General features: G+C 41.4%; 1 protein-coding gene across 1 annotated transcript; it reads right to left on the reverse strand.

The window, feature by feature from the left end:
* Positions 1-2,286: 2,286 nt before the first annotated feature.
* On the reverse strand, positions 2,287-12,578 carry LOC121347679 (histo-blood group ABO system transferase 2-like). Its single transcript, XM_041426505.1, has 6 exons — positions 12,473-12,578; positions 11,147-11,221; positions 9,421-9,483; positions 7,879-7,917; positions 4,840-4,974; positions 2,287-3,127 (listed from the first exon to the last, which is right to left on the reverse strand). The coding sequence occupies exons 2-6, from the start codon at positions 11,209-11,211 to the stop codon at positions 2,401-2,403; spliced, it is 1,029 nt and encodes a 342-aa protein (XP_041282439.1). The 5' UTR covers positions 11,212-11,221; positions 12,473-12,578; the 3' UTR covers positions 2,287-2,400.
* Positions 12,579-13,278: the final 700 nt, after the last annotated feature.

Raw genomic sequence — 13,278 nt, forward strand, 5'->3', positions numbered from 1 at the left:
TGCAAATGGAGCAGAACTTATAAAAGTGAGAGACCCCGTGACCAGTGGGACATTTTGTGACCATTTTGGGTTCACCTGGGGTGCAGCCCTGGCTGGGCTCTTGTGCTGCCCAAGGTGGATCCATTGGGGCCTCCTAATAAATAAACCTGTATTCTTCAGCTCTGTCTAGTCTCTGTTCTGGGTCAGCCTTCTCAAGGCACCAGAGGAACCTGGAAAGCCTCGAGAGCTGTGCCCGTGCCATCTCGTGATCAGCAAGGCCACGTGCAAGGTCCCACACGTGGGTCAGGACATCCCCAGCTCAGGAACAGTCCGAGTGACAATGAACTGACACTAACCCTGAGGAGAAGGACATGGGGCTTTGGGGAGGGGATGGAAGCTCAGCATGACCTGGCAATGCATGCTTGCAGCCCATCAGGCCAGTTTCATCCTGGTCTGGATAAAAACATGGCCAGCTGTGGCCTTGCAAGTAACACTAGACACTTTGGAGAAGTAGAACTGTGAAAGATGCATTGTAGTAGGACCCACAAGGGGTAATTTTATGTGATTTGCTTTAAGGCATTTACAGCATGGTGTGGCAAAAGCTGGTAGGCCAAGAAACTTGGCTTATAATGTATTGTAATTAAGAAATAATTGGCTTCTGATTGTAATGGCGTGAATTATAACATCTGTATTATCTCACTCTTCATGTGAGACTGAAAATGCAATAAAAAGTCTTTAAAACACCTCTCAATTACCCCATCTCTGAGTCAGAGAAGGGATTAATCTGACAGCCAGCAGGTCGAGGGAGGTGTTCCTACATTGCTTCATGCCAAGCCTGCTCCTCAGGCTCATTCAGTCACATGCTGTCACCAAGAGTTTCCTGATGTCTGGCAGCAGTGAAACATCTTTGATCTGGTACATCTGATGCCTTGAGAAGGCTGACCTAGAACAGAGACTAGACAGAGCTAAAGAATAAAGTAGGGATTTATTAGGAAGCCTCAAATAGATTCACCTTGGGCTGCACAACCCAAAATGGTCACAAAATGCCCCACTGGTCACAGGGTCTCTCACTTTTATAAGTTCTGATCCATTTGCATATTGGAGTTAATTGTCCCATTACAGCTTTAGCCCATGCAGTCCCATCCTTCTTGTTTTTCTCTCTTCAGCCCACGTTGTTTGTGCTCTTGGGCCTGAGATCTGGATCATTTGTCCTTGGTCCCCAGCTGGAGCAGGAATTGTTTTGTCTCTCTGCTCTGTGCAGAGAGCTCACCATCCCCTCATGTGAAGCCCAGACCCACACCCTAAAGCAGCTCAGAGCCTGAAAAATACAAAAGCCAAAACCTGAGGCATCACATCCATAGTGTAACTTCTGTTTAAGTGCAGAGCACCCCTGAAGATCGTTTCAAGCTGCTGCTGTTGCTGCTGGCTCCCAGGCAGGGAGGGGATTGCAGTGAACACCACGGGCAGCAGATGGGAGCAACAGTAAACCGGATTTGCTGGATTTGTGCTGCAGGCAGCACCTGGAGAGACAGGAATGCCAGCTGCTGTGAAGGAGGAGCTGGGGGAGTCTGCGTGGGGGTGGCTCAGCAGAGCTGCAGAACTGTGTCACAAGCACTGCTGGAGGCATTTCTGGAGATGGCTTTGTGTACAGCTGCAAAATTCCCTGGCAGTGGAGAATAGTGTGTAAGGCTGACCTCTGTCTCCTTAGTTATATTCACTTCTGCATCGCAACCTGCTCTGGCCTCATATTTTCCCCACTACCCCAATCTAAAGACTGCTACCCTATTCTGGTACATCCATTTCCACTCATTATTCAGCCATGTCCATAACCATTTTTTTAGAAGCCTGGATTTGCTGTGCCCTGGTCCTGTCAAACCTGACCCACAGCATGAATCTCTATTTAGAGGCCATAACTTCCATGCTGAGGCAGTGATTGACCATGCTAGAGGTTAGGTCATCCCAGAATGATCCATCCTGATTCACCTCTGACTTCCTGGCCTGCTCTACCTTATCAGCTTGGCACTTGTCCCACCCACGGCCAGTCCTCCTGCCACCATCATATTTTCTGCAAAAATCCTGTGCCCAGGATTTCTCTCCTGGGAAGCTGAGAAGCCTCAAAGAAAAAGGAAAACAATAATTATCTGATTTGCTTCTCCTGTATTTTGCTGCTTTGGAATGTGGTACGTGATTGTTTCACTTATTTCATGTGAATTCTTTTTACTTATTGGCCAATCGGGGTCCAAGCTGTGTCAGACTCTGGAGGAGAGAGTCACAAGTTTTTCTTTAGTATCCTAGCAAAAAAAAAAATTCCCAAAAATATAACAGCAACAGGTTTAGTGGTCTTTAGCTAAGGAGACCCACTTTATGTGAGAAAATGTGTGCAGTCCTACATCAGAGGGAAACTTCCTTTGCCCCTGAGCCTCAGTTTAGTGGGGCTGTGAAGAGGAAAGGCCTCACATTCTTTGTTTGAGGAGCTTGCCCCTGGCTGTGCTGGTGCACAGGGCACATCCTCTTCACCTGGATGCTGCTGGGGCTCAGCTCTGTGTCCCAGTAGTACTCTGGGGACAGCAGGCGAGTGGGCTTGTGCTGCAGGAGGTACCTGTTGAGGTGGCTCTCGTGGTGCCAGGGGGTCTCAATGCCATTTTCTCTGTCCTGCAGCAGCCCTGCAGAGCAGGCTCGGGTCAGTTTGTACACCTCGGACACGCTGCCCCCATAGAAGCTGGCTGTGTAGTAAAAATCCCCTTGTCCCTCAGGGATGGCAGGGTGTGACTCGGGGTGTGTCTCAGAGGCTTTGTTGTCCTGCTGTGGGGTGACCTGCCAGGAGCTGATGGTGGCCACCAGGGCATCGATGATCTCCACACCGATGTGTGCCAGGAGCTGGACGTTGATGTCCATGGAGTACAGATAGTCCACCTCGTGCTGGAACTGCCTCTGGATGTAGGAGCTGATGATGTCCATGCGGCTCCTGGAGATGTCCTGCCACCTGGGGTCCTGCTGGACAGGGATGACAAACAGGTGGTTCTCAGGGGCCATCTGAAGGTGGAAGGTCTTCTCAGGACTGTCTGTGAACAGGTAGAAGTTCACGGGGTGCCCAGCAAGGAAGTATTTGTTAGCAGAGTTCATGAACCCTTCTATGAACTGGACGTATCTAAGAGACATGGAAAGGAAAAGAATGGAGATGTTCCTCCTGCTGAAGAACAACAGTTTTTCAAATTAATTTTCTTTGTCTTTTTCCACCCATTACTCCTTTTTATGATGTCAGTGCTCTTTATTCAACACAGCTGCTGCCCTTCAGACCTTCCCCATGCTGCTGCACATTTACATTTTAGCTTTCACTAAATCCACATGTTAGCTTTTTACAGAACAGGTGCTTTTCAGCCAATGCTGCTCTCTAATATCACTCCATAATGTAAATATTTCCTCTGATCCCTCCCTGGCACTCTCTCTGCAGTGGAATATTTTAACTTCCTAAAGAGGATCATAGAATCAACAGAGAATTATGGTTGGAAGGGACCTTAAAGACCATTCCATTCCACTCCTGCCATGGCAGGGACACCTTCCACTATCCCAGGCTGCTCCAAGCCCTGTCCATCCTGGATTTGGGCACTTCCAAGGATCCAGGGGCAGCCAAAGCTTCTCTGAGCACCCTGTGCCAGGGCCTGCCACCCTCACAGTGAGGAATTTCTTCCAAATATCTGATCTAAATCTACCTTCTTCCAGTGTAAAGCCATTCTCCCCCATTCTGTCACTACCCACCTTTGTAAAAAATCCCTCTCCCCTTTCCTGTAGGACCCTTTAGGTACAGGAGGGGCTCTAAGCTCTGCCTGGAGCCTTGTCATCTCCAGGCTCAACAACCCCAATTCTCTCAGACTGTTTTCATAGAGAGGGCCAAAATTATCAATTGAATAGTTGTGATTACCTGAAGTTGCTGTGTAACTCAAAGATGCCAGTGGAGGTAGAGGGTATAGAGTATATCAGAAACTCAAAAAAGAACCTCCCCAAGCTGTAACAGTGTGATTAATGTTTTTACTAGAGCTAATATTTTGCCTTTAAACTCTTACAGAAACCAAATAAAATCTCAGCTTCACAGAATTTTTCTATTTTTTAGTGTAGGATAGAGGGAAAGCTTGTTGTTAGAACTGTGGCAGCAGCTAGAATTTTTATTTAAATGGGCCAAAATGCTAGTTATATTTCCAAGGATATTTTATTGTCCTATTCAAAACAATGTCCCAGCCAGCTGTCTTACTTTGGAAGGTGACACTGACATGTCACATTTCTGCCAGCCTACAGCTGGTCACATTCAGTCTTTGGAATGTTTCTCACTTGTGCTCTGTGGCATTCACGTTCTCTGAAAAAAACCCAGGATTTTTTTCCTGGGAGGCTGAGAGGCCTCACAGAAAAAGGAAAACAATTCTTATCTCATTTGCTTCTCCTGTGTTTCGCTGCTTTGGAATGTGTTTGGAGATTGTTTACCCACAGGTGATTGTTTCATTGGATTCTGCTGTGAGTTGTTTTGACTCACTGCCAATTGGGGCCAGACTGTGTCAGGACTCTGGAAAGAGTCATAAGTTTTCATTATTATCTTTTCATCACTGAGTAAGGATCCTTTCTGTCTTCTTTAATAGTGTAGTATTCTTTCATATAATATATTATATATTTAATATAATATATTTAATATAATATATACTATATTTAATATAATATAGCGTCATAAAGTAATAAATTAGCCTTCTGAGAACAAGGATTCAGATTCATCATTCCTGCCTTGGTTGGGGCATCCTTGCAGATACAATAGTGCTCCACCAGCAGTACTGCAGAGAGGTGTAACTATTTGACAAGAAATAAAAGACAAACCAATACTTTTCAACAGCAAAAGTGACCACTCCAGTGACCAAGTTCTTCTGCAGATATTGAGCATCCAGGATGTCTCTGCTGAACGTGCCTTCCCAGACAATTGGAGCCAGCCATGGGGTCAACACCAGCACATCCCGCCTCCTGCAGGGGTTGGGAATGAAAGCAGGGTTGAGATGGCCCAGGAAATTAATCAAAACAAACACAGATATAACACTGAATTAATCATTCCAGTCTCACTTTGAAATCAAGAAAGTGCTGTCAGCAAAATCTGAGATATCAGAATAAATCACACCAGACTCCATTTTCTTCATGGTGGAAAAAGCCCATTTTTTATTTGCATTACTCATTTTTATACTCATGTGAGACTCCAGTTGGTCAGTAGCTTTCTTGCTACTTTATGTAGTAGCTTACTTGTTACTACTAAGCTACTTACAAGTAACAAGTAGTAGTTACTACTAAGCTACTTACAAGTAGCTTACTTGTTAACTTTATTGGTTAGTAAAAGGTATTTTATTGGTCTATTAAATCTCTCTGCTCTTCAATTGTTGACATATTTTTTTCACTGCTTCTCATGGGATAGATTTAATGTTTATGCAAGGGCTGTTGGTTTTTTTACCCTTTCACTTCTTTTCATGGGATAGATTTAATGTTTATGCAAGGGCTGTTGGTTTTTTTACCCAGGAATAGATTGTTAATGCTAATGAACTGCTCACACCAGGATTGCTTTCACATGGGAACTTGCAAAGTGTTACCTTGACAAGGCCAGCCAGTAATTTAACAGAGCAGGCCTGATTTTTTTTTTTATTTCTTTATAATTTTTCTACCTTACTGCAACATCAAGTCACCTTATCCTGGAGCAGACAGCTGCATTAGGTGTCTGTCCTTGATTTTCACCCCCCAGCTCCCAAGCTGTCACTCAGAGGAGCTTTTCACAATCCATCCATCCCTTCACACAGAGCCCAGCACATCCTCCCATTGCTCCAGCCTGTCTCTCCTGGAAAGCTCTCAGCCCTCAGCTGCACTATTCCAGATGTGCAGCTCTCCACCATGATAATAATTAATAATTATATGTATCTATTAATAACTATTCAATGATTATTTATAGACTATATTTATATATAATATAATTATAATAGTATAATAACATTTTATAGAATTATTCAATAATTATTTCTATTATAATATTCAATAATTCAATTAATTATTATATATAATAATTAATAGTTGTTCATAACTCTTAAACATGCAGGACTAAAGATACCCAACAAAGAATTTATGCTGTGTAAAAATCACCATTTAACAGATATGTAAAGGCAGGAAAAGTTGCATGCATGTGACCATTCATCCTATTTCTCAAGAAACCTGAATTCATCCACTGGTTGTATCACATTAGGTGGTCAGATTCCAATTTTCTCCCTGAGAAATATCCCTCTTAAGGAAACTGGCTGAAGGACTTCATGGCTGCTTGCTTTCTGCCATCATAATTTACATCTTCACATTCAATTAATCAGAGATTTCTGAGTGCAGCACAGATTTCTGCTCCTTCCCTGAGCAGGATGGAGGCTCTCCAGCTGGGCTGTTGATCTCCTCCTTTGGAAAGAGGAGGAGGAGGAGGAGGAGATCCCTAATTTGCTCCCTAATTCCTTTGGGATGATGGACAGGTATTTCCCTGATGCTTCCTGGGCTGTTGTTTACTGGTTTATCTCAGAAGAACATCCTCTTCTCACTGGGAATGGAGTTTACAGCTCTGCTAGTTAGGTCAGCTATCACTGCTGGAAAGGAAGGGATGGGACTGTTTTCAGGCTCAGAATGATTTATTGCTCAGACAAACATCAGTCTCGGGGGCTGTGAGGTTATAGAGGAGCCAGCATTCAGCCATAGCTCACAAGTTCTTCATTACAAGACAACACAGAACTTTCTAACACAATGGACAGTTGCCACAGGATTTATTTTGCTTTTCTAACCTATCCCCTTTACTCACTTCTGCTGCACTGTGGATATTTTTACCCAATGATCTTCTACCTCACATGCACACATTGGCTTCTCTTATAACTTCTAAACTTTTAGCTTATACAACAACACCCTTTTTATTTTATATAACCCTTCACCATCTTATCAGTCCAGTTTCTCCCTTACTTAAGGCATATTCTCACCTACAACTATAGAAATATAAGTTTATGATTTCTCTGCTCAATGTCTATGTATTGTATTTATAAATATAATTATATATATTATTTACATCTACAATATATGTAAATATATTAATATATATTTATTATAGAAATATATTTATATAAATTTATTTATTTATATTTCTATATATTTATATCTAAATATAGAAATATATATATACATAATTTACATATAATAGAATCTAAGCTTTTTCCAAGGCTGCAGATCAAATCCTTCAGTGTCTGTGGAGATTTCTGGTTTTCTGTTCCCACACTCAGCCAGGCTGCTTTCCAGAGCAGATGGGAGATTGCTCTGCTCTGTGCTGAGCAGTCCCAGCTCCCTCAGCCTTCCTGCATAGGAGAAAATCTCCAGCCCTTCATGATCCTTTGGTAAACCCTCTCCAGTATGTCCATGCCTCTTTTGTTACTTTTTTATTTTGTTTTGTTTTTCCTACTGCAAATGGCTCTATAATACACAATTCCAGAAAATAATTTATCCCAGTGACCTAAATGTTAATTCCACAGGATTTACACATCATGTATGATGCTGACTGCCACCACAAAAAACCAGTACCAGCCAAGGTCTCTTGTTTTTTAGCTTCTGAGTGGTGACAGAGGGTGCAAAAAAAGATAATTAAGATAAAATTAAAGCAAAATATTTTCAACATTCACCATCATTTCTCAGTTTCCTTTCTGAAAGTAACAAATTAAATATTGTTCATCTGTGCATTCCTGATGGTTTCTGGAAGAGTTGCTTTTCTAGAAACATCCTTTCCTGTCCATTCTGTCCTGCTCAGCTGTGCTGTCAGTGCCAGTCTGTGTTTTTGACATCAATGGGATTTCAGGGGCGTGAAGCCAGAGCAGGTACACTTACCACGGAAGCATCAGAGATGTTTCATACAAGTCTGTTTTTCTGTAAATGAAAATAAAAAAATATTAGAAATATTATATAGGGAGAAATAAAAGAGACACGAATGCATCATGGCACAGAAGTTTCAGATTTTCTGAGAGATGAGCCCCACAAGAGATTTTTCTGTGTTTCAATGTCAGTGAGCATCCAGTCAGACTCCACCACAAACACTATTTTATTATTTATATGAGTTCATATACAATGTGAACTACATTTAACAGCTGGTGTAAATAGAGCTGAATGCAAATTAATCAGCTTTACAATTATTTTCAGCCTGTTTCTGTGGTGCATCTTTGGAAAATCCAGTTTTACTTCTACACAGTGAGAGCCTGGTCCAGTAAGACCAAAGACCTTGTACTAAATTTGTATTTTTCTGACAGGTTTAGGTCCACAGGACACAGAGCAGAGGTCAGTGCTCTCCATTCTCATTGCTTGTGCAGGCTGCTGTGCATGGGTCACTGAGTGACCAGTCTTGATTCCTAGATTTTCCACCAAGAGAAATAGATTCTGTAAAGTGGAAACACTTACTAAAAGGAACAGATTAAACAGGCTAATAGAGGGAAATTAAAAGAATCACATTTACACAAGACCAGAAAGATATCTAGCCATATAAACTTTTTTTTAGGGTGGTGGTATGAAAATGTTCTCATACTGCAATCTTTTAAGTTTCAAATTAATTACAAAAAGAATGCATTGCTTTTGTCATATTGCTTTATTTGGCATTAAAGTTTATTTCTCCCCATGTCATATATGCTGGACTCCTTAGAGCAGCATTTCTAGAGAATTACACAACTGTGTGTGTTCTAAAAGAAGTGATGAAGAGGGGAAACTGAAGTAAAAAGAGCAGTGGGGATAAGAGGAGTGTAATTCATAAGAAGTGTAATTCATAATTAAAAAAAAAAAGAATATAGTAAAATATGGTTCAGTTAAATGAAACTAAGCATTAAAAACCCAGGAAAAGAATATAGTAAAATATGATTCAGTTAAATGAAACTAAGCATTAAAAACCCAGGAAGTTGGAAATTTCAGGTAAACTACGAGGTTAAACTCTTTCTTGATTCCATATCTGGAATCTCTTACTTCTCATCAAGTTTGTGGACAACCCTAAACCAGAGGGAACAGACAATATGCCAAAGGGCCCACATTTTTTAATGAATACAGAGGAAGCCTGGATGAGTCCCTGGCTCAGGGACAGCAGCTTCCAGGTGTCCAGATCAGTGGGATTAAACTCCCTTTTCACTGCATGGTTTTGGGGGAGCTGCACCAATGGATTCCCATTTGCCCACATGAAGTCTCAGGAATCTGATCCTGCTGAGCCCAGCGGGGTGGCTCACATCAAAATGGAAATTAGCACTTCTAGGGCATGGATCTGGTGCCTAAAAATGAGTATTTTCAGATGAGTGTTGTCCTCATGGCCTGGAATGGTCCTTTGGTAAACTCTCTCCACTACATCCATACCTCTTTTATTACTTTTTTATTCTGTTTGGGTTTGCATGCAACACTTACAGGACTGAATCCTCTCCAGGGGAGGCTTTGTGTTCCTGGGCTGGGGAGAAAGGGTAGTGGTACCTTGGACAGGATAAGAAAGCAATGAGTCAACGATAAAAACAGAAATCAACCTCTCCTCCACTTCCTTTGTGACTGAAACTATAAAACAAATCTAACAGAACACACATTTGTGGGGTCAGTATGGTGATGAGGATTTGCAAACCTCAGCTGTTTCAAGACAGGATGTGAAAAATGTGTATTTCATGATTGGCTTTTTGTAAATATTAAAATTAATATTATATGTGTTATGTTTGAAAGTTATGCTGTATTAATTTTCTTAAGCAGTGTGTTAAATGTAGTTTAGGTTATAACATAATGTTAAAATAGAAACTATGCTATGTAAGATACTTTTTTAAAAGAGGAATTAGGTACTCACACCAAGATAGCAGCCACAGGACACCTAAACCTTGCCCCATTATCAAAAGACAAACTTCTCCTGTCTCCTCAGCCCTGAAGAACTGCCAGGATTCAGAGGAAGAAGTTGACACTGACCAGACAGAATCCTTTGTTTGAATGGGATTTATGCATCCTGTATGAGGTGTATGAATATCCAACAGGCTGTTGCTTTTAAGGGTTAATCCTCTGTTAAAGTGGGTCCTTTTTCGGGCTCATTTTGCCCAGAAAGAGGTACCTGGGCTGTCTGTAACTCTTTGTTTTTATTGTCTCATATGGTCCTAATCCTAATTGTTCAAATCTTTATTACTCTAACTATATTACTATTTTTATAACCATTTTATTACTATTAAACTTTTAAAATTTTAAAAACAAGTGACTGGCGTTTTTCACACAGGAGTTTAACCCTAAAGTTATCTGAAGATCAATTAACTCTGGGGATCTAATGATTTAATTTGCCCCAGACTACTTGCACAAAGGAAACGTGTGTGCTTTGCAGCAGAGCTTGGTCTCAGCTGATGCTGGAAGTGCCTCTTGAAGCCAGGTGTTCACAGCATCACCTTCCTCTGGCCAGTCTGTGGGATCTGAGTGTAATTTTAAACAAAAACGTGAGCATTTGTGCTCACATTTGAGCATTTGATGCTCTGCTGCAGAGAAAGTGTGTCATTTGTCCTAATTCCTCCAATTGGAGCAGATCTTCAATATTGTTCCAGCCAACTCTGAATTAATCCCCCCCGCTCTGATTTCAGGCTCCAGAGCACTGAATACACACCATGAAACAACTTTTGTAGATTGAAGAATACTTGAAAGCAGGTGAAGGCTTGTTCATGTGTACTTTCTCTTCCTTATTTTAGAAGAAAAACTACTTTCAGAATTAATAGTCTAGTGAAACAACTAAAAAAATCCTTGCAGCAAACTTGACAACCAAGGGAGACTCAAACCAACCATAAAAAAATACAGCTAAGTCAAACACAGCTAAATCCACTCCACAGAGTTCCAGCATCCTTGTGCTGGTCTGGAGCACAGAGGTGAGGGATGTAAACATGAAAACACACACTTGGGCTCACAGGAATACACAGAGACAATTAATCAGACTTTTATAATTTCACAGAAAAGGTTAAAAGCGCCCACACCTTGCTTATTTTCATCTTTTGAATGTAAGAGGGGATTTTGAATTTTGCTCTGTGTAAATGCTCACATTGTATCTGCATTAGTTAGAAGAAACCTGCCTCAGTCTGGGCAATAGAAGGAAATGCTAGTTGAGAATAATTATCAAAGGTTAAACACCCACCAGATTGCACCAGTGATCCCTGCTGTCACTAGAATAGCCAGTCCATGTAATTTTGTGATTCTCATCTCCTTAGTGCTGCAAAAAAGATTGTGAACTCTGGATTGACAGCAAAGTGAAAAAAAAAAAAAGACCAAACACAAACAGGCAGAAAATACTGTAGTTATTAAATACTGGGCAAGTCTTTTGGTTTGCACTGCAGGTCTGGACATAATACAGAGAAAAATTAGTTTTTCTAGACAGAAAGTTTTACATCTAGGTATTTATAATACATACTACATCTTTACACACTGTACTACACACTGAGATCTCATTTTACAATAATATAGTAAACCATTTTGAATTGTTCAAACCAATAATTCTCATTTCAGATTTTCTCTGAATCAGGTTTTAGTTTTTTTCCACAGACAGTGCTTTTTTTTTTTTTTTTTTTTTTTTTTTTTTTTTTTTTTTTTTTTTTTTTTTTTTTTTTTTTTGTCTAGCTCTCCTTTTTGACCTTGCTTCCTTGGGTTTCTTGCTCTGTCCCTCACTGCTGCAGTTCTCTTCCTTCCTAAGTTGAATGTCACACATTCCTTTTCTCTGGGTCAGCTTCTCCATCCTTTCTGGGGCTGTTCACAACTGGGGTTCAGCCACATCTTCCCTTGTGCCAGCCTTCTGAAAACACTCTCTGGGGCATTCTGTTTGTCAGCATTTCCACCCCCTGCTTTCAGCATCTCCTCCTGCTGTAACCCTTTCTCAGCCTGACTCATTATATTACAGTCTTACAAGCCATCAGTTCTACAGCATTTCACTAACAAGCTACAAAATGGCCCCATAGCTATCTCTGCAAGGTCTTTTAGGGAAAAAACCCTATCCAATTAAGAAATTACACCTAAATTATTTTTACTTTTAACCCAATAACCAACCACTCGTGGCCCACAATGCGGATTTTTTATCCAATTACACCAAATCAGCCAAACCCTGGAGAAGAAGGAGGAGAAGGAGAAGAAGGAGGAGAAGAAAGAAGGAGGAGAAGAAAGAAGAAGAAGGAGGAGAAAGGAGGAGAAAGAGAAGGAAGAAGGAGAAGAAGAAGAAAGAAGGACCAGCCATCGCCCTAAAACTCCATCTTGCTCCGTATCTATTACTATTTTCTAAACCCTTAAACTCCAAGCTTTCCACCCTGTGATATCACACACCTCTATTCAAACTCCACACCCACAATCCTAGTTCTGTCATTCCATTTTGGAAGCCTTCTCCATGGCCCCAGGTCAATGCAGTGTTCTCCTGGGGGTCAGTGCCTGGCAGCACAGAAAGTCCAAAATTCTCAGTTTCCAGGGTTCCAGCACTCACCTGTGGTTCTGCCAATGCTCACACCTCAGCAGCTGCTGCTCTCTGCTGCTCCCAGCCCTGCTGAACCAGAACCAGCTCACAGATCCTTCTGTGTGTGTCAGCCCTGGGCTCGGGGCCAGGAGGAACCTCCACCCAAACCCTCACCTTTTGTGGGAGTGCTGTCAGCTGAGCAATGGGGAAACAACAGGAAATCTGCAGCAGCCAGTTATTCCCTACCACTGCAGCCTTTGTGGGTTACCTAAAAGCAGAGGCCAGACAAAATTAAGGAGATGAAAAGTGGTTATATTGATTGAATATAGGCGTGTGTTTGATATTTGGTGTCTTTTCTCTGGGCTGTATCTCAGTCTAAGCTGGAGGCACATGCAGGGAGTTGGATTTCCTCTCTGAATGGTGTCCTTCACACCTAAAATATTATTGATACTTAATGCTTGGGCACTGCTGTGTCTGTGGAACCTCAAGTAATATTCAAAACCAGTGCAATAATTATTTAATGTCATAGTTGAGATGGAGACAATACAAAGCAACACTCCATTTTCAGAAGGCTTCAAATTGTTTTTATTATAGCCTGCATGCTGTTTATACATTCTTACAAAACTCATAAGTTTACACTTTACCCACTGGTCACCAGAGACAAACAAAGTGCTGATTGGAGCAGGCAGATGCAGGTTTCTCTTATTTCTCCTTCTTTCTTTCTTGGTTTCTATGTCAATGACCTTGGTAGGAAATTCTTTCAGGGGTAAACATGGATCCTCTTCTCAAACTTCCCTCTGGCTCACAGAAGTTGCTATAAAACCTCTTCCACAATT

This window comes from Onychostruthus taczanowskii, unplaced genomic scaffold, assembly GCF_017590055.1.
Source record: "Onychostruthus taczanowskii isolate IOZ18803 unplaced genomic scaffold, ASM1759005v1 scaffold91, whole genome shotgun sequence".
In the NCBI taxonomy this organism is placed as follows: Eukaryota; Metazoa; Chordata; class Aves; order Passeriformes; family Passeridae; genus Onychostruthus; species Onychostruthus taczanowskii.

Bases quoted from the DNA above. Each gene is read 5' to 3' on its own strand.
- LOC121347679 (XM_041426505.1), bottom strand. From the start codon at position 11,211: ATGAGAATCACAAAATTACATGGACTGGCTATTCTAGTGACAGCAGGG. The intron at 9,484-11,146 runs GTGGGTGTTTAA...ATCCTGTCCAAG, and splicing joins GGGATCACTGGTGCAATCTG to GTACCACTACCCTTTCTCCC. The intron at 7,918-9,420 runs GTAAGTGTTGCA...TTTCATTTACAG, and splicing joins CCTGGAGAGGATTCAGTCCT to AAAAACAGACTTGTATGAAA.